The following is a 26,984-nucleotide window of genomic DNA, read 5'->3' as shown; positions in this document are numbered from 1 at the left end:
GCACAAAATGGATGAGAAAGGACATACATAGTGAAATAGATGTTAATGGAATGTAAAATCTCCAACCCTTGTATTCACGGTGGGATTTGTCATAATACTGACGGAAGTTACATATGTCTATGTGATCCTCGTTGGACAGGAATCTCGTGTGAGACCGATGTAGACGAATGCAAGGATTCCAATCCTTGCCTACATGGCGGAACATGTCTTAACAGTAACGGAAGTTTTTCGTGCAACTGTCCACAAACATGGACGGGTGACATGTGTGATGTCGACGTCAATGAATGCAATACAACGGACATCTGTCTGAATGGTGGCTCTTGTTATAATTCCGACGGTTCATTCTCTTGTGAATGTTTCCCGGGATGGTTCGGGTCAAAAATTGCAAACAGATAATGACGAATGTCAAATCAGTGGAATCTGTCATAACAAAGGCACTTGTCAAAACACAAATGGAAGCTTCGTCTGCCATTGCGTGAGCAGTTGGACTGGCACAACGTGTCAGACAGATGAAAACGAATGCGACATTTCCAAACCGTGTCTCAACAATGGAACTTGTTACAACACACATGGCTCCTTTGACTGTGAATGTGAGAGTGGTTGGATTGGAAGACATGTGAGACTGACTGGGACGAATGTCAGGACAGTGATTCATGCCAGCACAATGGCACGTGTAGCAACACAATAGGAGGTTTTGTTTGTAACTGTTCTCCAAACTTGGACTGGACATACTTGTTTGAAAAAGGGATGTTGAAGGGGGGTATGTTGTTAATAATATCCCTATAATGCCCATAAACTCAGGGAACATTACACATGTCTCTATAACCATGGGTCCGAAAGGTTCGCTATAGGTTAGTGGAATGCCTGGTGATGGAATGGACTAGGCACTCTCTTGCGAATAAATGTTAGGAGACGAGATGGCATGGTTTGGCGAAGATTATTCTTCATGTCTGCTCGTGCGGTTCTTGTCACAAATACCTGCCTGGATCTTTACCGATATATGCCTGTTTGTAAGAACAGTAGAATTGTAGAAAAGATAGGACTTTTGTGTAGAAAGAAGGGGAGAACAATATAAAAAAACGACAGAGAAATGGTGCGGCATCATGGCGGGGGACGGGGCTGTGAATTGTGGTGAGTGGAATGACGTTAGGATGAATTCTGGTTACACATAGTTCTACCTTGTAAAAAAAAAAAAATAAAAATAATGCGGTTTGTAACAATACTGATTGGTCCTACAATTTGCCTTTGTGTACATGGATAGGGATGGGAAACATTGTGAAAATGACATAGATGAGTGCAATGGTGGTCCTGCGCCTGTGCTTTAATAAACGCTACATGAGAGTTAACACGTTAGGCTCCATACAAGTGCGCCTGTGTCCGTTGGCTGGACAGGAATGCAGTGTAACACAGATATCGATGAGTGTTCAGCAATGAATCCCCGTGTTCAGCAACGAGAGTGAATGTCATAACCACAAACGGCTCGTATATCTGTGCGCTGCACAACCGGCTGGGAGGTACACTACTGCCGCGGTAGATGTGAATGAGTGTGCAGTTCACAGACTATGTGACCACGACGGGACCTGCCAAAACGTTAACGGTAGTTACACGTGTTCTTGTGTACCTGCATGGACTGGGCAGAACTGCACTGAAGACGTCGATGAATGCCTCTCAAATCCATGCAAAAACACAGGCACATGTATGAATAGTCCCGGTAGTTATTCCTGCTCCTGTTCCACGGGATGGAATGGACGTCTATGTGAAGTTGACGTCAATAAATGTTCCCACACCGTATGTCTCAATGGCGGACATTGTATAAACTCAGATGGGAGTTATACATGTCAATGTCCTGCTGATTGGCATGGCAACAACTGTGAACTAAAAAATATACCGACAACGAACGGTATACCGCATACAATATCTACCGATATAAACAACCCAGAACATTCGACAAGGACATCATCAGGCACTGTTGTATCCTCACATGTGATGACAACTGCATCAACTTATCATGAATCATCAGCAGCATCGGAAGTAATTTCTACAACAACCCCGGGAAATACACCTGCTCACTTCACATCAAAATCTATAGAGCCAGGTTCAACTGACCGTGGAAACTCGGAATCAGGTTCTACTACACTTACTACTGCGAGCGTTTCCTCGGTTAAACCAATACATTATGCCTCATCAACATCAAGCAAAACAGTACTATCTTCGTCAGCAGTAAGTCAACCAATAACAATATCAAGGTTTTTTACGTCTACAATATCAACCACATCGCCGACATTCCATTCATCGTCCACTAGTCCGATAGTGCCTCCTAAACCTACCAAAACTGTACCCCATAATTCACAACCTCACACTAGAACAAATCCTACCACAACACCAACAAGACCGACTTCTCTCTCAGCAGGAGATAACACAGGTAAGAATATGGTTTATGACCCGGAAGAGATTTTTCTGAGCATTTACATGAAACTTTTAACTAATCACGGCGATGTTCGCACGAAATAAGAAAGATACAGGGCTTCCAATGTTTACATACATGTATGACGTATAGTCAATATATCATATTACACACAGTTTAAATATTGATTTCTGTCAAAATATATAAACCTCATGGGATTTCCTAACTAATAGATGTCGTTAGAGACACTGTTGTTTGGTATTTTATGGAAAGCGTTGATAACATTTCACCTATTGTTTGTACTGATAAAAGACTACTAAGGTAAAAAAGACGTTGTTTCGTTCATAAATGCATTTCGTGTGATTATTAATTTTGTTTTAAGATCTTGCTCTTATTCTACATGTCGTTATCATTTTTGCGTCACAGATTACGTATCGCTGACGTTTGTGGGAAGTGGAAATGCTACTATGTCGATGTTGTTGACCACTGGGGTGAAGGCGATGGTCAAGCGAATCTGTTCCCAGGGAAAAACAAACATAAAACAGATACACTTCACGTAAAATATCTTCTATCCAACCAAAACAATTTACACAGGCAACATGTGTTCAGATTAATTTGACTCAAAAGGATCTTGACCTGAAATCATATACCCCAATATTGAATTATTTCATATGAAGAAAACCTCTCATCAAATTTAGAAAAAAATCTTGACTTTGGATAGAACCTTACGTCATTTTTTGCTCGTTTCCTCGTGTTGTAACGAGCAAAAGGGTGACGTTAGGTTCACACAAATGAATTGACCTGAAAGAAATGATGCATGTGTAAATATTCTTTGATAGATTATCGAATGTAATAATTGTCATTAACTATATATCTATTGATATGAATAGCTTTGTTACTCAAGTAATTTTGATAATTTTCATCAATTTATCGACAGGTCATAATTCCGTCTTTGCATATAATTGAGTTAGCTCCCTTGCGGATAGGTATCGATTGTTACGTCATTATTTTGTGAGCGCAATTCACTTCGTTTTCTCCGAAGATTATGGCGTTACGCTCGCAAACACATGACGTCACAATCAATACCTACCCGCAAGGGCAGATAACTCTATACTATACGGAATTGCGCAAGAGAAAATATAAACAAAGACTTCGAATATACAAATGTAATAATGTAAATGTACAACATTTAATCATTTAATAAATTTCATAATATCCAGTTATATTTCCATGTGTCCAATATTACCTTTCGTTGTAACACGGATAAGTAAGTGAAGCTAGCTTTCATGACTTAATTACAAAATATTTAATGAAATCGGTAAGGTCTCGAAGAAACTCAAGATTACAAAGTTAAACAAATCGGGAATACACATATGTATAAGATATCTTGTTTACATCCCAAAAATTTTTGGCATCACCAAAATCGCTATTACACCTTTGTATTATTTCAGTAGTGGCCACTCCAGATGCCACATTGAATTTGTGGCTATGTGTAATAGCCAGACATTATCACAGGACCAGGTTGACTTGGCTATAAATACAGATTCTACCATACAGCGAATGTTTCCTCTTCCTCTAGTTCACACGAAAACACAAGAGACACCTCCACCTACAAAGGTAAGTTATATTGTCATCAGTAGTCTATATGACTGAAGGCAATACCTTGGAGGGCGCAGTCAAATGTTTCAGTAATCATAACTTAGGCACTGTTAAAAAGTGCAATTTATTGAAATAACGTAGCCGAATTTTCTGTTTATTTTTTATTCATTTAATCACACTCTGTCCTTGTCCCCAAACCCATATTTGGGAAGGAAACCCCCATTAGAGAATGAAGAAATTTTTATTTCCGTAACAGATATTCCATTTTTGGATTTAATTTGCATTTGATTAATCAACATCGCTTACTGAACTGCATATGGAATGGTACTTTGCCCACATTACATGATATCTTAAAAAGTGACAATTTATTATCGTTTCTCCTATTTTTCCTAACTGACTCGTTCTATTGGCTCCCTTCACAACTCTTTACTTTTGGCATTTAGTTAATTGTTCGCATCTGTGTGTAAGGTTCTAGGTTGTGTCCACTGGTTGAGAGACAAATTACCCCATAAAACAGTAAGTGTCTTCTGCATATAACTTTGCATAAATAGAGTAAATAAACGGAGTAAAACGAGGTAAAACAAAACAGCTGTATGACGATATTCTTACAATTGCAGGACTGGCTGGCTGAGAACTGGTTTGTGGTAGCTGGGGCCGGAGCTGGAGTTGTTTTCCTTATCGCAATCAGTGTAATTATTAGGAAACGACGTAAACATAGGTATGTGTAACTAGGAGTTAATGTTTTATTATTAGTTTTCTCTTGATATATCACAATGGTTATTATTTATCATTAGTATATTATGGATATTTTTAGAAACATTAATTGGGTGGCGATTATCATAACACTAAATGTAAGAAAAGGGTTCGCATTGCCTAAAGTATTCCGTCTTTACATATAACATAGTAAGCTCCCTAGTGGATAGGTATCCATTTATGTGAAGTCATTATTTTGTGGGTGTAATTCGCGTGGTTTTCTCCAAAAATTTTGACATTACGCTCAAAACACATGACGGCACAATCAATACCTAATCGCAAAGACAGACAACTCTTAAATATGCAATTACAGTATAAAACTAGAACCAATCACTGATTAATTAACTTCTTGGTGTTAATGATATTTTCACTATAGCTAAAGAACTATATTTTCTATAATCAGTTTTCTTTTGCTAGGAGGAGAGGTATGACCATGCTAGATGATAGTATTCAAATGGACAGACGATCGTCGACAGTAAACTTGATAAGCAATTCAGTCTATGATAGTTTTTCTACAACCAATGCATAATCTTTCAAGTTGTAAAAGTAGCAAAGATCACCGACTCTATCATGTTCAGGTATTCTGTCTTTGCAGATTACAGTTATCTTCTCTTGTGGTTGTGAATTGGTTGTTACATGTACGTATTTAGTTTGTGTGCGGACATTACGTCATTTTTTCTTTGAATCTTATGACGCTACGCTCACTCAAAAACACGTGACGTAACAAATCATGTCTACATGACATATATTGTACCCGCAAGAACAAATAACTGTAAAATACAAATGCAGAATACGCGGTAGACATGGCGTTCTGATGGTTATAAATGTAAAATCTACCAAATATTTGTGAATGGATATATGACTAATTGCATTCGGCTTTCAAGTTGAAAGTTGTGAATTTTTTTCACTCCAAGGAATGTTTTAATTAATTTGATTAATCTTCGGGATGTTCGTGAAACTGAGAGATAATTTAGAGAAAAAATACAGAGTCAGTAATGTTTTCTGACAGAAATATGTGAAGTCAACTGTTTCGTGACATAAGCTCCCTAATAGTTTCAGGAATATAAATATCCATAGTTCTACAATGATAACGTTGATGTACAAAATAAATGTCGTGGTTAGTAAATTCGAGGTTTTAAAACAACCACAAAAATAACGATATTTTCTACAGTGTCTTGGATTTCTTGTTACATTTGAGATTCGTCATCAAATTCATCCGTCCTTTACAGCATAATATCATGACTTCACCTCGCCCGATACGGGTCTCTTTTAGACCAAATATTTGACCAATTGGCTGAACTTCAGTCATTCACTGTCGTCTGCGCGGTGCTTTTCTTGGTCGCCATCTTGTTTTTGATGACGTTATAGGTGCAAAGACAACATGAATATATCGCAGTCTCCCAAAACACGTACCTCGCACTTCACACACGCTACACACTGCATATATGGGAGGCCGTCCTTACATTACCCTAGCTGTTAATAGGACGTTAAAATAATCAAACAAACAAACAAACAATGTGCAAAGAAAGAAACTAGATAGATCGTCTAAAGCTAATTTGAGATTTTACTTACTAGTACCCAATACGAGAATATCTTGAATATCATATGTCGTCATTTTAACAAATAAAAATACTGTACAGTCTTACAAGAGGTGGGTTAAACATTATTACCTGTTAAGCATTATGGCGCGTAGTATTTATGATTCAGTGATAAAGGTTATAGAGAACAAGAAAAAGGCTTCGCGTACAGTGATTATACATTTTGTACATATTTTCAAATTATGTCTGATGATCTAGAAAGTACTTTCAAATTATTATGTATCACTAGTATGTTATATATCATAGTTACAATGGTTTTGATTGGCGAATACACGCGCGACATTTAAGTTCAGAATTAGACAATTATGTTTAACACACGCAAAAGAATTGAGCACAATTGATTTCACCTAATTTTTACAATAAAATGTGCATATTGTTGTTACTGTTGTTGTTCTGTTATTTTTTATTTATCTTTTTTTTCTTGTGCTAAGCGCTCAGCATAAGTGGTGTGGGACGACTGGTTTGGACTTTGTTACTATAATGTGACCGGTTGGTGTGTTTTTATGCGATATATTCATATAAAATAGCAAAAGTTTCCTTTATTGCAAAGCGACACAATACGAATATACCGCACTCTCCCAATACATTCAGACATGCAACATATCGCATACAGGGAAGACCGTACTTCAATGGCACTTAACTGTTAAATATTATAGGATGTTAACCTAATCAACTAACACCCTCTCACACACACAACACTCGAGTATAACTAACAAACACACCCTCTCACACACACAACACTCGAGTAGACACCTTCTCACACACAACACTCGAGTACAACTAACTAACACACCTTCTCACACACAACACTCGAGTACAAACTAACTAACACACCTCTCACACACAACACTCGAGTACAACTAACACTAACACACACAGTACAACTAACTCATTCACCACACCAACACTCGAGTACAACTAACAACACACACCCTATCACACACAACACTCGAGTACAACTCACACACAACACTCGAGTACAACTAACATAACACCACCTTCTCACACACAACACTCGAGTACAACTACATGTACAAACATCCTTTCACACACAACACTCGAGTACAACTACATGTACAACATCCTTCACACACACCGACAACTAACAACACACATTCTCACACACACAACTACACAACTAACAAACACATCTCACACACAACACTCGAGTACAACTAACTAACACACCTTCTCACACACAACACTCGAGTACAACTACATGTACAAACACATCCTTCTCACACACAACACTCGAGTACAACTACATGTACAAACACATCCTTTCACACACACAACACTCGAGTACAACTAACTAACACACACTACACACAACACTCGGAAAAGTTCACACACACACTCAAACACATCCTTTCACACACAACACTCGAGTACAAACTACATGTACAAACACATCCTTTCACACACCGCACTCGAGTACAACTAACTAACACACCTTCTCACACACAACACTCGAGTACAACTACATGTACAAACACATCCTTTCACACACAACACTCGAGTACAACTACATGTACAAACACATCCTTTCACACACCGCACTCGAGTACAACTAACAAACACACCCTCTCACACACAACACATCGAGCACAACTAACAAACATCCTCTCACACACAAACACTCGAGTACAACTAACAAACACACCCTCTCACACACAACACTCGAGTACAACTAACAAACACACCCTCTCACACACAACACTCGAGTACAACTAATAAACACACCCTCTCACACACACAACACTCGAGTACAACTAACAAACACACCCTCTCACACACAACACTCACACTCAAGTACACTCACAAAAACACCCTAACAAACACACACACAACACTCGAGTACAACTAACAAATACACACCCTCCACACACAACACTCGAGTACAACTAACAAACACACCCTCTCACACACAACACTCGAGTACAACTAACAAACACACCCTCTCACACACAACACTCGAGTACAACTAACAAACACACCCTCTCACACACAACACTCGAGTACAACTAACAAACACCCTCTCACACACAACACTCGAGTAAACTAACAAACACACCTCTCACACACAACACTCGAGTACAACTAACAAATACACCCTCTCACACACAACACTCGAGTACAACTAACAAACACACCCTCTCACACACAACACTCGAGTACAACTAACAAACACATCCTCTCACACACAACACTCGAGTACAACTAACAAACACACCCTCTCACACACAACACTCGAGTACAACTAACAAACACACCCTCTCACACACAACACTCGAGTACAACTAACAAACACACCCTCTCACACACAACACTCGAGTACAACTAACAAACACACCCTCTCACACACAACACTCGAGTACAACTAACAAACACACCCTCTCACACACAACACTCGAGTACAACTAACAAACACACCCTCTCACACACAACACTCGAGTACAACTAACAAACACACCCTCTCACACACAACACTCGAGTACAACTAACAAACACACCCTCTCACACACAACACTCGAGTACAACTAACAAACACACCCTCTCACACACAACACTCGAGTACAACTAACAAACACACCCTCTCACACACAACACTCTCAGTACAACTGACAAACACACCCTCTCACACAACACTCGTGTACAACTAAAAAACACACCCTCTCACACACAACACTCGAGTACAACTAACAAACACACCCCTCCACACACAACACTCGCGAGTACAACTAACAAACACATCCTTTCACACACAGCACTCCAGTACAACTGACAAGCACACCCTCACACACACAACACTCGAGTACAACTGACAAACACACCCTCTCACACGCAACACTCAAGTACAACTGACAAACACACCCTCTCACACGCAACACTCGAGTACAAGTGCGCCTGATACGAGATAATATTGTACATTGTTTTGACATCTGGCCGACTTCATATGTCGGAAAGAGATCTTGGACACAAATCAGCGATCTTTATCTCCTTTGGAGGGAGGCGTGGAGTACTATCAGTGATAAACTGTTGTTGTTTGCTCGTCACACATTGTCATTAGACGATAACGAGTCCCAACATACATACATTCCCTATACCGTTATCGATATGTGAACTTCACACGTAGCTTCGTGATTGATTAACTGATATACTTAATGTAGCTTAGTTTGTACGTATTACATCGCACGGATTGGGCACATGTTATATATAGCTTATAAATACTGCGTCCTTTACAATTTACAATTCATCGAATAATGTACATACATATACTTAAATCAAAACGGCTTTTCCTTAACAGTTTTAAGAAAATTAAGTAAATGTTTTGGATCACGCGGGTCTTTTCTGTGCTTCCCTGAGTGATTGACTATGCTTGTAGTATCACTGTACGTCATGCGACAAAAACAGAGAAATACTCAGGGAGCAGTAATGCGCGCGCGCATGTGTTTAGTGTTTAAGCTTGCGATATAAATGTTCTTGCGCTATAATTATTATTCCTAAATTGCTTTTTCGGAAACGTAGTAGGTCATTTTGATCATTTACAATTAAGGCGAGACAACTCGAGATATTTTGACAAAGAGCTTCGCGATCGTTTTTCCCTCTTTTTTTCTCTCTTTCCTATCGATTTGTAATAAACAATATATATGGTGGTAAATCAGTTTATAAAATCCTGGTACATGTACTGTATCCGATATATATATATATCAATAATAATTTGATATCTCATTTATCAAAATATTATATTATCATTGAAAACTTTCAACAAAATACATTGTTTTTTATATAATAATATCACTGACACTTCTTCTGCGGAAAGTGTGAAAGGAAAACCACATTGCAATCCGTGTCCATGTGTATTCATGCAGTTTACAGTTTTATGCTTGTTTTTATCGCCAGATCTAGAGCTTGACAGAAATAGTAGCAGTGCAAATCTTGCTGATACAGAAAGTTATTATGGTTGATTTTATCCCAAATCAAAATGTATGAATTTTGAATTTGAATTATCTCCCTTCTACTGTTAGAAGGACAAGTAAAGCGCGACAGCCTCGAGCTCCCGCGTAATAGATTACATGTAGATTAAATTCCCTAATCGGGTTTACTGCAAATGTCTACAGGATTTTTTTCTGAACTCGTTACATTTTTGTTGTGGTTGAAATCTCAGTGGGTTTTTTTTTATGTACTCCCTTCCTTTTCCTATTAAAAAGAAAAACATATCTCTTCAATGTCTATACATAACTAATTGAAAATAATGAAATAAAAAATAGATTAACAATGTATTTATGCAATATTGATTGGGTCATCCCTGCATGCACGAAAAATGTTCGACACATCGATTATGGGTGGTTATAGAAGTTTACATATATATGGTTTATACTAACAGGGATAAAAATAGTAGTGTTAATTACTAGGTATTAATGAGTTATTTTAATTATTTTATGTGTAGGATATAAGTGTTTGTATATCAATTAATATCTTAGTCGAATATAAATCGGTATTATTTTACAAACCTTTGATTGAACATTGATCGATGTCAGTTACATAGAATCTATATACAGGTGTATATGTTCTCAATTTAGCATGTGTTCTGCACATACATATGCATGTATCAGTTTAAATGTGAGAGATTATACATGTATATACTAAAATGTACCTAAACGTATATGGAAAGCCGACAACCCATGTAAAATGTGCATAGTTAATGTTTTATGATAAATGCTAACAGTTTTATGCTGTCTGTGAAATTGAGTGGTACAAGTGTAATTGTGAAACACTAAATGCTAAAAACGAAGTACCACTCTATAAAACAGCTTTAGTTCTATTACGCATCACAACAACACTATAAGAAGAATGAAACCGGCCTGTAATATATTTGGATATTTTGCAGCTAAAAAATTAAAAACGCATAGTTACAGATATTGCAATTCTTATATCATATTTAACAATAAGTAATATATTTAGCGTTTTTAGCAATTAATTCTCATGGCATTTCGCAAATAACATTAATTATTTTACATTTTATTTAACTGTCTTGAATTACATATGTACATTTACACATGTGCTTACAGGTAAACACAGTGGTAGTTATTTGTATTCATATACTATATACTTTTACTTACACGAGAACTGTCATATATTCCATGTTCCATATAAATATACAATGCCATTGACGTATATGACTTAGAAATCCTTGTTCAAAGCATTTTTACAAAAATAATTTCCATTATGGTGCTGGCATTAAGTAATAAGCATGTCGTTTCGGCTTTCCAAAATTGATTTTTATCGTCTGTCTATCAATCGATAAAAGGCACAAAACTATTATATATATATATACTTTATATATAATATAGACGTACATGTACCATGTTACCTATATTTAGTACATGTACATCTTACCTATATACATAATTATGCTTGGCATTTCGTCACGGTCGAAAACACAGCCAATCCATTATTTAGTCCGTACCTAGTTGTGGGATTATTAGCTCACGAGATCAGTTTACCTGTGTGCTTCGGAACAGTGCCGCTAGATGTCGCTTCACCGTGGTAGGCAACCACAGACGCTCTGGCCCAGAGCCAACTACAACCCTGGGACGGTTTATATATACCTTCCCGTAATGGCGGGGTGGCACTGGACCGACGTTTGGTTGGGCAGTGATTAGAAGTGAAAGCTATTGGTAGTGGTGTGTATGCTAACGCCATAGTGAGCATTATATAATGGGGGACTGACAGCTTATAACCTCCACCGACGTGAGAGGGGGATCTCCACATGTAGATATATGGCTGATTGGATCTATATTGACATTTGACGGTACAGGAACTTAAAATAGCATGTCCAATATGTCGGACGTCCAACCACTAATCGCTCTCTTGGAGATTATGCTCAACCTCTCCACCCCACGGAAACCAGCAGTTAAGCCCGGGGGTCACCCAGAAAATATATTCGTCGATCTGACTGAGGAGGAGAAGGAGGAGTTTGAATGTTCGATATGGTAGGTTTGATACATGTCAGGTAGCTTCTGTACATGTATAGCAAAGTCTCGGTATTTAAACCTTGACGGAGATTTAAACATAATAATATATACGAAAGAAAAAGTTCGAAAAATAATATGCCAGTGATATTGATGGATTGGAGTTATCTAAATGATCTATATGTGTATAATGGTATGCATACATATATATGTCGTGATCGAGAAAGAATTTTCAGACCACAGAGTTTTAATGAACTATCGGAATCCATGTGTCATTGACAATATACAATTGTACATATTGTATATAGATCCGGGCCCATGGGAGAGAATAAACTGTATTTCATCTCTGTACATGTGTCATCTATATATACAAATGTAGTCCTCTTGGTTGAGGAGATCGAAGGTGAACTGTATGGACTTATGTGCAATCTAATGAATATATAGACCCCGGGGTGGAGGGTGAACTATGTCATCTATATAGACCCAAGGGTTGAGGGTGAACTATGTCATCTATATAGACCAAGGGTTGAGGGTGAACTGTGTTATCTATATAGACCCAAGGGTTGAGGGTGAACTATGTCATCTATATAGACCCCAGGGTTTAGGGTGAACTGTGCCATCTATAAAGACCCCGGGATTGAGGATGAACTGTGTCATCTATATAGACCCCAGGGTTGAGGGGGAACTGTGTCATCTATATAGACCCCAGGGTTGAGGATGAACTGTGCCATCTATAAAGACCCCGGGATTGAGGATGAACTATGTCATCTATATAGACCCAAGGGTTGAGGGTGAACTGTGCCATCTATAAAGACCCCGGGATTGAGGATGAACTGTGTCATCTATATAGACCCCAGGGTTGAGGGTAAATTGTGTCATATAGACCCCGGGGTTGAGGGTGAACTATGTCATCTATATAGACCCCAGGGTTGAGGGTGAACTGTGCCATCTATAAAGACCCCGGGATTGAGGATGAACTGTGTCATCTATATAGACCCCAGGGTTGAGGGTGAACTGTGTCATCTATATAGACCCCAGGGTTGAGGATGAACTGTGTCATCTATATAGACCCCAGGGTTGAGGGTGAACTGTGTCATCTATATAGACCCCAGGGTTGAGGGTGAACTGTGTCATCTATATAGACCCCAGGGTTGAGGATGAACTGTGTCATCTATATAGACCCCAGGGTTGAGGATGAACTGTGTCATCTATATAGACCCCAGGGTTGAGGGTGAACTGTGTCATCTATATAGACCCCAGGTTTGAGGGTGAACTGTGTCATCTATATAGACCCCAGGGCTGAGGATGAATTGTGTCATCTATATAAACCTCGGGGTTGAGGGTGAACTGTGTCATCTATATAGACCCCAGGGTTGAGGGTGTGCTGTGTCATATATATAGACCTCAGGGTTGAGGGTGAACTGTGTCATCTATATAGACCCCGGGGTTGAGGGTGAACTGTGTCATTTATATAGACCCCAGGGTTGAGGGTGAATTGTGTCATCTATATAGACCCCAGGGTTGAGGGTGAACTGTGTCATATATATAGACCTCGGGGTTGAGGGTGAACTGTGTCATCTATATAGACCCCGGGGTTGAGGGTGAACTGTGTCATCTACACTGTAAACTTTTGAGTGTTAAGTTACACCAAAAAAGGTGGCACCACAGCTGCCTCCTTTTTTGGTGCAACGTTACACCAATCTTTTAGGTTACACCACTGGTGTAAAGTTACACCAGTGGTGTTAAGTTACACCAAAAAAGGAGGCAGCTGTGGTGCCACCTTTTTTGGTGTAACCTTAATCCTAAAAATTTGGTGTAACGTTACACCAAAAAAGGAGGCAGCTGTGGTGCCACCTTTTTTGGTGTAAACTTAATCCAGGATAGGTGTAACCTTCATCCAAAATAGGTGTAACCTTTTTCCTAAATTGGTGTAGCCTTCATCCAAAAAAGGTGTAACCTCATCCAGGATCGGTGTAACCTCATCCCAAATTGGTGTAACCTTCATCCAAAATTGGTGTAACCTTCATCCAATATAGGTGTAACCTTCATCCTCAATTGGTGTAACCTTCATCCAGGATCGGTGTAACCTCATCCCGACTTGGTGTAACCTTCATCCCAAATTGGTTTAACCTTCATCCCAAATTGGTGTAACCTTCATCCAAAATAGGTGTAACCTTCATCCCAAATTGGTGTAACCTTCATCCCAAATTGGTGTAACCTTCATCCAAAATTGGTGTAACCTTCATCCCAAATTGGTGTAACCTTCATCCAAAATAGGTGTAACCTTCATCCCAAATTGGTGTAACCTTCATCCCAAATTGGTGTAACCTTCATCCAGGATCGGTGTAACCTTCATCCTAAATTGGTGTAACCTTCATCCAATATCGGTGTAACCTTCCTCCCAAATTGGTGTTACCTTCATCTAAGATTGGTGTAACGTTCATCCCAAATCGGTGCATACCTTCTTCCCACATTGGAGTAACCTTCATCCAAGATCGGTGTAACCGTCTTCCCAAATTGTTGGTTCCTGTACACGTGTGTTTATAGCACCATCTTCACCCTGAAAAAAATACAAAACAAACCACAAAGCATCTTGTTCTTCTGAAAATTTATCACTAATTTAATGAAACAAATTTAATGGACTAACTTTATATAATTATATATGTTAAAATTAAAGAGTCTATAAATTTCTATTCAGGTATACGTATAACTATGAAACAACAAAGAGATCAATCTATTTATATCATTATGTCGTTGCAAACTTTTAGCTATGAAATACATTGTATATTCCTGTTGGTCAAGTGTATATGGTTCCGAAATTCTTGTTATTTATTGATTGTGTAGATGTTAAAAAATATGTAAATTCATTAGAGAGTCATAGTACAATGTACCTGCATTTGATTAATTTGTTCATTATGGAAACCTTTACGTGTACAGTACATGTATACTTCTATACATTCTAATACATGTGCAAATGAGAAATGGTTTGTATAGTATACAGTCAACGGTTTTCATGTTTGTACATTTGATCGCTGTATATGTATTAAAAATCAAAACCTAAATTACTGTCTTTGTCAGTGCCCATAATACAGTACGCAAGCGATTCTAAATACTATATTTTATTAGTAATTCTACATTTTTTAAAACTCCTCTATGCAACCATAAACACTTCAAAGTTGACAACATAAAAACTACTTATCTAAAGCTTATTTTGAAATAATGTACATGTTCTTCCGTTGCAACATGTGTGAGTTGTGAACGATTACATCAAAATAACGTTTAATGACGCCGCCATTTCCTTCTTTGTCTACAGTAAAATGTCTTCATAAAAATTACATGTCTACACTTAGGATCGATTTATCGATAAATATGGCACGGAATATATTTTAGATAATATATATAGGGTGCAAAGTGTCCTTAGTCAGTACATAAAATTTTGTTACGATTGAATGTAAAATTACTTTAGGAATAACAATTAGAAATATGTAAAATTACTAATAATATACAGAAAAATATTCACTTGCGTACTTAATTGAATTATTATGGCCACTGACTGTACGTTGTATGTAACATGTACATTAATATTATATGTGGAGAGATAAATTGTACATGCAGATACCTTTAAAAATGGTTCTAATTACTTACGCAACATATGTACAACCACCAGAGTTGATAAAGCCATTGGTTCCCATAAGTATCCAGCAATGGCTCCCCGTTCTGTCGTCTCTCAGGTATACACTTGGCTTAATATGACCGTGCTGCTGGTGATACACGACATTACTGATGTGGTTCTGTTGGAAAAGTTTATATGCATTGTCATCTTTATAGTGCCTGATCCGGTCTTGACCCCAACCACAATCACTACTGAGATCCATAAAAATATATCCAAACCCGATATCGGGTAGCTGCGACTTAATTGCAACTTGATATCGTAAAAACATCCGGCATCAACAACCATCGTCCTCCTATTTCGAAATGTTTCTTCGTAATCGTCGGTCTCGAGAGGCGATAAATTTAACTGGTCGGCAACTTGTTATCCCCTCTCTGTCAAATGATCTTTGAGCTGGCCGCCAATGTGTACAGAGCATGCCCTAAATAAAGTCCCTTTAGGCCTTTGATGTAATGTTGTATCACTTCATGCGATGGTTTGGTGTAAAGTAACACCATTGTGATGTAAGGTAACTCTTCAAACGAAGATCTGGTGTAAAGTAACACCGCTGAGGCGTAAGGTCACCCTTTCAAGTTAGGATTTGGTGTAAAGTAACACCACTGTGGTGTAAGGTTACCCTTTCATATTGCGCTTTGGTGTAAAGTTACACCACTGTGGTGTAAGGTAACACTTCAAACGAAGTTCTGGTGTAAAGTAACACCGCTGAGGTGTAAGGTTACCCTTTCAAGTTAGGATTTGGTGTAAAGTAACACCACTGTGGTGTAAGGTTACCCTTTCATATTGCGCTTTGGTGTAAAGTTACACCACTGTGGTGTAAGGTAACACTTCAAACGAAGTTCTGGTGTAAAGTAACACCGCTGAGGTGTAAGGTTACCCTTTCAAATTAGGCTTTGGTGTAAAGTAACACCACTGTGGTGTAAGGTAACACTTCAAACGAAGTTCTGGTGTAAAGTAACACCGCTGTGGTGTAAGGTTACCCTTTCAAGTTAGGATTTGGTGTAAAGTAACACCACTGTGGTGTAAGGTTACCCTTTCATATTGCGCTTTGGTGTAAAGTTACACCACTGTGGTGTAAGGTAACACTTCAAACGAAGTTCTGGTGTAAAGTAACACCGCTGTGGTGTAAGGTTACCCTTTCAAGTAAGAATTTGGTGTAAAGTAACACCACTGTGGTGTAAGGTAACACTTCAAACGAAGATCTGGTGTAAAGTAACACCGCTGTGGTGTAAGGTTACCCTTTCAAGTTATGATTTGGTGTAAAGTAACACCACTGTGGTGTAAGGTTACCCTTTCAAATTAGACTTTGGTGTAAAGTAACACCACTGTGGTGTAAGGTTACCCTTTCAAATTAGACTTTGGTGTAAAGTAACACCACTGCGGTGTAAGATTACACTTTCAAGTTAGGATCTGGTGTAAAGTAACACCACTGTGGTGTAAGGTAACACTTCAAAAGGAGATCTGGTGTAAAGTAACACCGCTGTGGTGTAAGGTTACCCTTTTAGGTGAAAAGTTGGTGTAAAGTAACACCACTGGGGTGTAACGTTACACTTTCAAGTGAGAATTTCGTGTAAAGTAACACCATTTTGGTGTTACACTTTCAATACACTTTTCATTGTTTGGATTAACTTTACACCAGGAACGGTGTTACCGTTTTTTTTACACCGATATTGGTGTTAAGTTACACTTTAAAAACACCATAAATGGATTAAGTTAACACTAAAAGTTTACAGTGTATATAGACCCCAGGGTTGAGGGTGAACTGTGTCATCTATATAGACCCCGGGGTTGAGGGTGAACTGTGTCATCTATATAGACCCCAGGGTTGAGGGTGAACTGTGTCATCTATATAGACCCCGGGGTTGAGGGTGAACTGTGTCATCTATATAGACCCCAGGGTTGAGGGTGAACTGTGTCATCTATATAGACCTCGGGGTTGAGGGTGAACTGTGCCATCTATATAGACCCCAGGGTTGAGGGTGAACTGTGTCATCTATATAGAGACCCTAGGGTTGAGGATGAACTGTGTCATCTATATAGACCCCGGGGTTGAGGGTGAACTGTGTCATCTATATAGACCCCAGGGTTGAGGGTGAACTGTGTCATCTATATAGACCCCAGGGTTGAGGGTGAACTGTGTCATCTATATAGACCCCGGGGTTGAGGGTGAACTGTGTCATCTATATAGACCCCAGGGTTGAGGGTGAACTGTGTCATCTATATAGACCCCAGGGTTGAGGGTGAACTGTGTCATCTATATAGACCCCGGGGTTGAGGGTGAACTGTGTCATCTATATAGACCCCAGGGTTGAGGGTGAACTGTGTCATCTATATAGACCCCAGGGTTGAGGGTGAACTGTGTCATCTAATAGACCCTGGGGTTGAGGGTGAATTGTGTCATCTATATAGACCCCAGGGTTGAGGGTGAATAGTGTCATCTATATAGACCCCGGGGCTGAGGATGAACTGTGTCATCTATATAGACCCCAGAGTTGAAGGTGAATTGTGTCATCTTTATAGACCCCAGATTTGAGGTTGAACTGTGTCATCTATATAGACCCCAGGGTTGAGGGTGAACTGTGTCATCTATATAGACCCCAGAGTTGAGGTTGAACTGTGTCATCTATATAGACCCCAGGGTTGAGGATGAACTGTGTCATCTATATAGACCCCAGGGTTGAGGGTGAACTGTGTCATCTATATAGACCCCAGGGTTGAGGGTGAACTGTGTCATCTATATAGACCCCAGGGTTGAGGGTGAACTGTGTCATCTATATAGACCCCAGGGTTGAGGATGAACTGTGTCATCTATATAGACCCTATGGTTGAGGGTGAACTGTGTCATCTATATAGACCCCGGGTTGAGGGTGAACTGTCATCTATATAGACCCCGGGGTTTAGGGTGAACTGTGTCATCTATATAGACCCCAGGGTTGAGGGTGAACTGTGTCATCTATATAGACCCAAGGGTTGAGGGTGAATTGTGTCATCTATATAGACCATAGGGTTGAGGGTGAACTGTGCCGTCTATATAGACCCCAGGGTTGAGGATGAACTGTGCCGTCTATATAGACCCCAGGGTTGAGGATGAACTGTGTCATCTATATAGACCCCAGGGTGGAGGGTGAACTATGTCATCTATATAGCCCCCGGGGTTGAGGGTGAACTGTGTCATTTATATAGACCCCAGGGTTGAGGGTGAATTGTGTCATCTATATAGACCCCAGGGTTGAGGGTGAATTGTGTCATCTATATAGACCCTTGAGTTGCGGGTGAACTGTGCCGTCTAAAGTCTCCAGGGTTGAGGGCGTATGACGTCATATTCACTATTAAAAAAAAGTATCTGTGACACTCGCGATATTCATAGAACAGTTCTAGTTCATAATATTATGGTTGATGTCCTCATTTTCTTCAGCATTAATGAAAACCACTTTTATCAATTCTCTTTAAGTTGTGAAGTACCTTGGCATATGTGTGTACTTTCTAGGTCGAGTCGGACTGACTATAAAACACTGATTCTCCTTACGTATGTTCATTGATCTGAGACCGTGATGTGCTGATCTTTATTTGATGAGGTAGAACGAAGTACTTATATATTGATCAGACAATCCATCACGCGAACATCATGGCGCATGTATATATGATACAGATGATATAGTCAATATTACAGGTGTGTAGGCGTATGCAGTAGCTCACAGGGACTGGTTTCATGGGGAATAGGGCACCGACATGCTGTGTACATGTATAGTTAATTATTCTGTCTTTGCATATTTTAAGAGTTAGCTCCCTTGCGGGTAGGTATTGATTGTGACATGATGTGTTTTGCGAGCGTAATGTCATATATTTTCGGAGAAAACGACGTGAATTGCGCTCACAAAATAATAAGGTAACAATCTATACCTACCCACAAAGGAGCTCACTCTACAATATGCAAAGAATATGATGTATCGCCGACCTCTCTTCCCATGTAACCATTCCCTGTGCAGTTTGTCGACTACGGTAGTAGTCCGTTGTATTTTAACCACAGGGACCTGGCATGAAAATTTTTAACCAATAGTTACAGTATACATATATATATTATAGTATCAAGGGTATGAACTCGGCGGTCGAGAAAAACGGACCTATTTTTTTAAAACCGTGATTATTTTAATAAATGGGTTCTATACAACATTGACGGATATCTTACCTTAAAGAGAAATAATTTATCTTTCGATTGAGTGCTTGATGAACAAAATTGGCCAAGTATTGACGATGTTATGGCTTGATGAATCGGGAAATTTACGAAAAATATGCTAGGTAGACATTTCCCTGTCCGGTCGAAATGTCGTCTCGGCTCTAATGGGTACCTCAAAAACCAAGCCAAAATCACAAAATCTACGCTTGTGGTGGTAAACAGTACCCATAACTGTGTTCATCCACAATCTCCTTTGGAGGTGTCATGACCCGTACTTTGTAGAAACTCCATTTAAACATCGTGTAGCTCACTTACTTTAACTGTCACCGCCATGTTCATTTTTCTCTCGGAACGCTTCTCGAGTTTACCGACAAGCACAACATAACATAATTTGCATAATGTAGTCACGATATGTAAAGTCGAGAAGCGTTCCGAGAGAAAAATGAACATGGCGGTGACGGTTAAAGTAAGTGAGCTACACGATGTTTAAATGGAGTTTCTACAAAGTACGGGTCATGACACCTCCAAAGGAGATTGTGGATGAACACAGTTATGGCCAATGGGTACTGTTTACCACCACAAGCGTAGATTTTGTGATTTTGACTTGGTTTTTGAGGTACCCATTAGAGCCGAGACGACATTTCGACCGGACAGGGAAATGTATACCTAGCATATTTTTCGTAAATTTCCCGATTCATCAAGCCATAACTTCGTCAATACTTGGCCAATTTTGTTCATCAAGCACTCAATGGAAAGATAAATTATTACTCTTTAAGGTAAGATATCCGTCAATGTTGTATAGAACCCTTTTATTAAAATAATCACGGTTTTAAAAAAGAGGTCCGCTTTTCTCGACCGCTGAGTTCATACCCTTGATACTGTAATATATATATGTATACTATTGGTTAAAAAATTTCGTGCCAGGTCCCTGTGATTTTAACTATACAACACAAGTCAAGTATATTTATTGACAGCTCACTGCCACGCAAAATGATACTTAAGCATAAGATAGTTTAATAGTTAAGTATTTAAAAACATAGAATATCAAATGACGAAGTCTTATGCTGTTGTAACATCACATAATGTCGATATCTACATAATGTGGTATCCTGTTTTTTTCTGATCGGTTCTAATATTGAACAGCCTCTGTGTAACATCATTGATGTATACAGTATCCTCGGTAAAATATCGACTTAAAAGCCGACCCGTCTATGTGTCAAATACAACATCAGAGAAGTTAACCTTGCCAGCAATGCATACAAACATATCGAACTACACTTAGTAATGATTTGAATACTTAACAAAATGCACCTAGTCAGTAGTGTATACAAGTAAGATATGAAGTGACGGTTTCTGTGAGATTAAATCGCAAGTTTTGATCATTTATCAAAGTTGTGGTCGATTTCAAATTAAGCAAGTGGTGACTGGTTCAGTTACAAAATCATCAACCTGTTCGCCTATGTACACGTGAGCCATTTCTTTAATCCACACAAATAACCACAGGGACTTGTAATGCGCAAAGAATGGGTGTTTTGTGTACAGGTACATTACAAATGTATATATTTATGAACACTATGTAAAAGTACAGTGGACTGAACTAAGTACTCCTGCTTGCCTAAACACATGCGTTTGGCTCTTTAGACTTTTCTATCTATATATAAATGTAATACTGTCACAGTATTACATATATATAGAGAGAGAGAAAAGTGTCTATAGAGCCAAACGCCTGTGGTCATAAGAAGCCACTCGTATCTCTTCGAATATTGTTAATACGTAGAAATTTACTACTACTCAGTATATTCTCAATTAAATTTTCTATAGAGAAAACACAACTTTAATTAAAAGTTCGAGTACGAAACTCTGTATTCACAACTTTCTTACATTTTTAACACGAAAATTACAGTAAGATTTCCTCAATGTGTCATGCCTGTCCGCTGAAATCTAGATTAGACAAACACACACAAGTATAATGTAAACCCGGCTTTTGTACACATCATACCATTCTCCTTCCTCTTTACAAGTCCCTGTGTCTATAACTAATATATCGTAAGTTATAAACCTATATACATGTATACAGATGCGTGAACTTGAATATAAATGTTGAAAACTTAATCTGAACACTTTTTTATCTATTTGCAGTTACCAAGTGCTTAAAGATCCGCGGATGTGCATAAACAACCACAAATATTGTTATCCGTGCATATTTGTCTGGACAACGAGTGGCTACGCTGAAAACCACAGCAGGTGTCCAGTATGTCGTGTGCGCATGCCCGACTCCTACATCCGATGTAGAGAACTTGCTGAGAGGATTGGGTCCAAGACCGTCAAATGTCTGGTAAAAAGCTGCAAATGGAAAGGTCCCCTGAAGAATCTAGGGACACACCAACACACAACATACACCGAGACTGGCCTTCCCTACCGACCAAGCAACAGGGAGGCACAAATGTTCCGGGAAAATGATCTTCCACAGTTGGTAGAGGCAGCACCCTCTACCTCGGATAATTACAATATCAGAGACGATGCCGAAACAACGTCCTCTAACGGCCGTTTGTTAATACGACCAACAGAGGAGACCAACAATGTACCATCTACCTCTCAAGGTCGTCTACTATCAAGGTCAACTGAACAGCGGACGCTATCAGGTGTGGGCCACACTCGCTCAATAGCACGTCGGAATACTAGAGTAGCTGCCTCTTCTGATAATACTACAAGTTCTTTTTCAACTCCAAGGACACCACATCCTCCCTCTGTTCCGCGACCATCTGGTTCCCAAACCCGTCGTCTGCCAACTCTCCCGACCATTGTCGGTCAGAATCAGAACTCTTCGAGGCAATCTGCTACTACGAACAGGAATAACAATAATTCTTCCTCTAGAAACACCAGCTCGACAAACAGGAATACGAATTCGGATACTCGTCCCCAGGGATCCACCACTGTAAGTCGTCTACGGGCTAGGAATAGAGAGGAACAGGATAATCCGAATAACAGAAATATCCGGGAACGTCTCCGAGAAAGTAGGAACAGATTAGACTCTCTAATGACCACATTTTCGTCAGAGCTCGATAGAGGGCGCAACGATATCGCCGCCTTCCAAGACCAAAGAGAGCGCCGGCGTCAGGAACAACTTGATGAGGTACGTGATTTGGGAAGGAGGTTGGGCCAGGTGGCTACCGAGCTGCGGCAGCTACTGGACAACAGACGACAACTGCGAACTGATATTGAGGAGACCATTAGCGAACTTTGAACCTTCTTCATGGACTACACATACTACACGCGAAGAAATGACAAGATTTAGCCGGTGATGTGTGTAACCCAAGAAATGCTGCTGTTCTCCCTCTGTTATACAGTGGGAGTGTCAAGTCTACCAAAGATATTCTAAATAACAGTGCTACCCTTTTTGCTGATGTTTTGTTTCCATGGCATATAGAGTGAAATGGCATCATGGTGATGTAAGAAAATGTGACACTGCTGTTTCCAACATAGAGCGATATTTCTTACCAAATTGTCGCCCTTTTGTATTATAAGTATAGTTCAATGTATTGGGCGTCGTTTGTGAATGTTTTGTCGAATTTGCCGCATAATTTTCACATCATTTATTCCGAATTTGTATTTTACTGGTTTATGTCCTTGTGAATAGATATCGGTTGTGACATCATCAATTCTTCAGGGAAAAATTACACAATTTTCTCTTACAATTATGACGTTATATAAACAAACATATGACATAATAATCAATATCTACAACAAGGCAGGCGACTGTGATAAACAAATTTAGAAAGCTAGTTTGTTTGTGATAACTCAAGTAATGAGATGATGATATTGTCATATGATTAAAAAATATTAACATTGTGATATAGGCCTATAGAATGAGATAATTTTCATTGTATAGTTTATCCAGACATTGATTGAGAGAATTTTCATGACAGTGATACAAAGAATGAGAGAATTTTCATGACAGTGATACATAGAATGAGAGAATTTCCATGATATTGATACATAGAATGAGAGAATGTCCATTGTGTAGTTTATCCAGACATTGATTGAGAGAATTTTCATGACAGTGAGACATGGCATGAGAGAATTTTCATGATTGTGAGACATGGCATGAGAGAATATTTGTGATAGAGAGGCATAGAATGAGAGAATGTTCATGATAAGGTTTCCAAGAGTTTACGGCAGTATATATTTTTTAATCTTTGGCACGAAATGTTCAGCAAGTAAAGATAGAATTACGTTATTACTACACTGTATATACGTTTAAGAGAAAATCTGAAAACTTAAGATTCGAAATCCGGTAATTAATCTTGTTAGTAAGCATTGGATTTGCGTGCTAAATGATCGACCTTTTTACACCATGAAATTAACTTTCAAAAACGTCTTGTTTGAGACGAGACAAGACAAGTCTTATTTTCAATATTTCGATGTCTTTCGATTCGAAAGAAATGGAATTGGTACCTGAGATATACTACAGTGTAAGTTGTTTTGTGTGCAAAAGTTTGAGAAAGAATCAGTATTACAAATTTAGTTCCAAAGATCATGATCAAAAGAATGTGTGGTTTTGGTTCTGAGTTCTGATTATAAAACAGAAACATCATGGTCGTTAAAAATAATTTTGAAAATACCATATTAATAGCATTTCATCGAACTAGTTTTCTTTGAAAAGAACAAGAGAGACGTTATTTACGCGGGTGCCAAAACGGTGAAATTTGATTTGTGGTAATATTGGTTTTCAGCCTCGTTTTGTATTCCATCCAGGTTACCATTGTTTTTGAATGAATTTAAACAATAGTTCATCAATAGAATATTCATCTCACATCATTCTTGTGACTATATGTAGGTGTTTTCAAATTTTAGTTATATATCGCTAGGAAGTACATGTGCCTCCTGCTATATGCCTCGAGTAGTTTTAGGTACATTCAGGTATTACCACAAATTTAGTGTTAAAGCTCACTACGGTTTATATCATAACAAAATCCCGTTGTTTTTGTCCTAAAACGTAATTAGTCACTGACAAATCCAAATGGTTCAAATATAGAAAGTGAGTGGGATATAAAATTTAAAAGTTGACATTTTCTTGGTGGAAACATAGGTATTTAGCACGCTGGTACATGCAAGTCAAAGACCCACTATAGACTTATATAGAGAGAAAATTAAGGAACTCTTCCGTGATGCAAAATTGTTACATAAAATTGTTATTGAAGGCTGCCGTGTTTACCGTGTAGCGAATAGACATTCTGGTTAACAAAAATGTTCTCGATCGTGTCCGACTAACAGAAATTCGTCATTTTTTCAAGTTTCGTGGCTGTTTGTGAAAAAAGTAGGCTAGTTCAGTATGAATTCTTGTTATCATGTTGAAGTTTAACACCTTAACTTTTAATTAAGACCGAAACTGTTGAGATATCTGGTCTGGATATTTTTTACAGCACTTTGAACTAAATTACCCATATTTGTATCACGGAGGAGTTACTTACCTTTCTCTATATATTAGTCTATAGGTGGCGTTTGACTTACCAGCGTGCTAAATACCTATGGTGGAAATACCTCCAATCGAATGGGTGTGTTTTTTTCACTTTATTTATATTTTGTTTGAAATCTTTGCTAGCGTTTGAACTTATAAAAGTAATTGATATATATGTAGTTTATATTCGTTTTGTGGTCCTTTTTATGGGCCTGGCTGTGATATGCTAACTGTGAAGTAAATGTGTTGTAAGTTCTAAAATAACAACCCATATTTAAATATGTGTATATCCCGCTATACACGTGATAAATACGGACTGTTACACGTGTAATCCCTCCAGCTACACATGTAAAACATCAGTAAAATAAAGTGCTACATGCACTTGTACCACATATGCATTAAAATAAATGTGTGGACCTATATACACGTCTACAGGAAAACCTGACACAAATGTACTCATTTGATTATAGATAATGTGTATAATATTTCAAAAAAAGATAATTGTACATTAATTAGATTTAAACAACTTATTTTTTTGTACTTTTGTTATATTGATAAAATGAAATTAAAAGTATTGTTACTTTTGGATCGTTGTTTTCGTTTCATTCTGCTGACTGGATTAAATGATGTATATCGTAGACATGACAGTCATGTCCAGTAAGGCAAACAAAGTCATCGATTACTATAGTACTAGATAGGCCATGTGTTGCGATGAATATTTCTTTCTTTCAACTTTTGTGTTTCTATCTATAATGACAGTACTGTAATTTATCACACAACCCGCCTGTTATCCTGTAGCGCTGTGGTACTGTATGTTCAACCACGAGAGCTTTAAGGTTTGACGAGTTCGTCGAAACTTTTGATTATGATTCAAATCATGCAGTCTGGTATTTTCATCAAATATTTGAATGGATTCAGCCTAGATATTGGATGCTGTTAAATTTAGCAATAGTTCGAGTATGACAGATACAGAAGTTTCAGGGCAGCTACAAAGTATTCGCCGTAGGTAGGTATTTTTTCTTTGAAAACTCCGACTTGAATGAGTCCCGTCATTATTTAATTAATTAATTAAACAAGAGGACGTCAAATAAGAAAACAAATATGCTAAACCACTGATCACTCTCCAATTTTACCGTGAACTCAAAATTGTCTAATAACTGATATATATCAGCTTTCTTGTTTGAATTTCATCACTATAAATGTATTGTTAAATCAGATAATATTTTGCCCATACATGCACTATGCTGCTTATCGGCTTTTCACACCAGCCAGCGACCTCTCACAATGTTATAGTAATGCATGTTAAAAATATATTGGATGTTTCTGTTCCAATTAGGAAACTAAACCATAGTTAAT

General features: G+C 38.4%; 2 protein-coding genes across 2 annotated transcripts; both read left to right on the top strand.

The window, feature by feature from the left end:
- The first annotated feature begins 45 nt into the window (after positions 1-45).
- LOC138336632 (neurogenic locus notch homolog protein 2-like) lies at positions 46-6,736 on the top strand. The gene is given in 7 exon segments (XM_069286155.1): positions 46-369; positions 371-687; positions 1,449-2,422; positions 2,831-2,960; positions 3,856-4,021; positions 4,621-4,721; positions 5,174-6,736. Coding segments are annotated over 7 exon segments (2,124 nt in total). The 3' UTR covers positions 5,286-6,736.
- Positions 6,737-11,902: 5,166 nt separating this feature from the next.
- LOC138335943 (uncharacterized) lies at positions 11,903-25,993 on the top strand. The gene is made up of 2 exons (XM_069285149.1): positions 11,903-12,350; positions 22,310-25,993. Exons 1-2 carry the CDS (start codon positions 12,190-12,192, stop codon positions 23,412-23,414), a joined length of 1,266 nt encoding a protein of 421 aa, XP_069141250.1. The 5' UTR covers positions 11,903-12,189; the 3' UTR covers positions 23,415-25,993.
- The last annotated feature ends 991 nt before the right edge of the window (positions 25,994-26,984 follow it).

Source organism: Argopecten irradians, chromosome 12 (genome assembly GCF_041381155.1).
Source record: "Argopecten irradians isolate NY chromosome 12, Ai_NY, whole genome shotgun sequence".
NCBI classification, from domain to species: domain Eukaryota; kingdom Metazoa; phylum Mollusca; class Bivalvia; order Pectinida; family Pectinidae; genus Argopecten; species Argopecten irradians.
This window is presented reverse-complemented; position numbering and strand designations above follow the sequence as displayed.

Excerpts from the sequence above, each read along its gene's own strand:
- LOC138335943 (XM_069285149.1), top strand. The coding sequence starts at position 12,190 with ATGTCCAATATGTCGGACGTCCAACCACTAATCGCTCTCTTGGAGATT. Across the intron at positions 12,351-22,309 it reads GAGTTTGAATGTTCGATATG|TTACCAAGTGCTTAAAGATC; the intron begins GTAGGTTTGATA and ends ATCTATTTGCAG.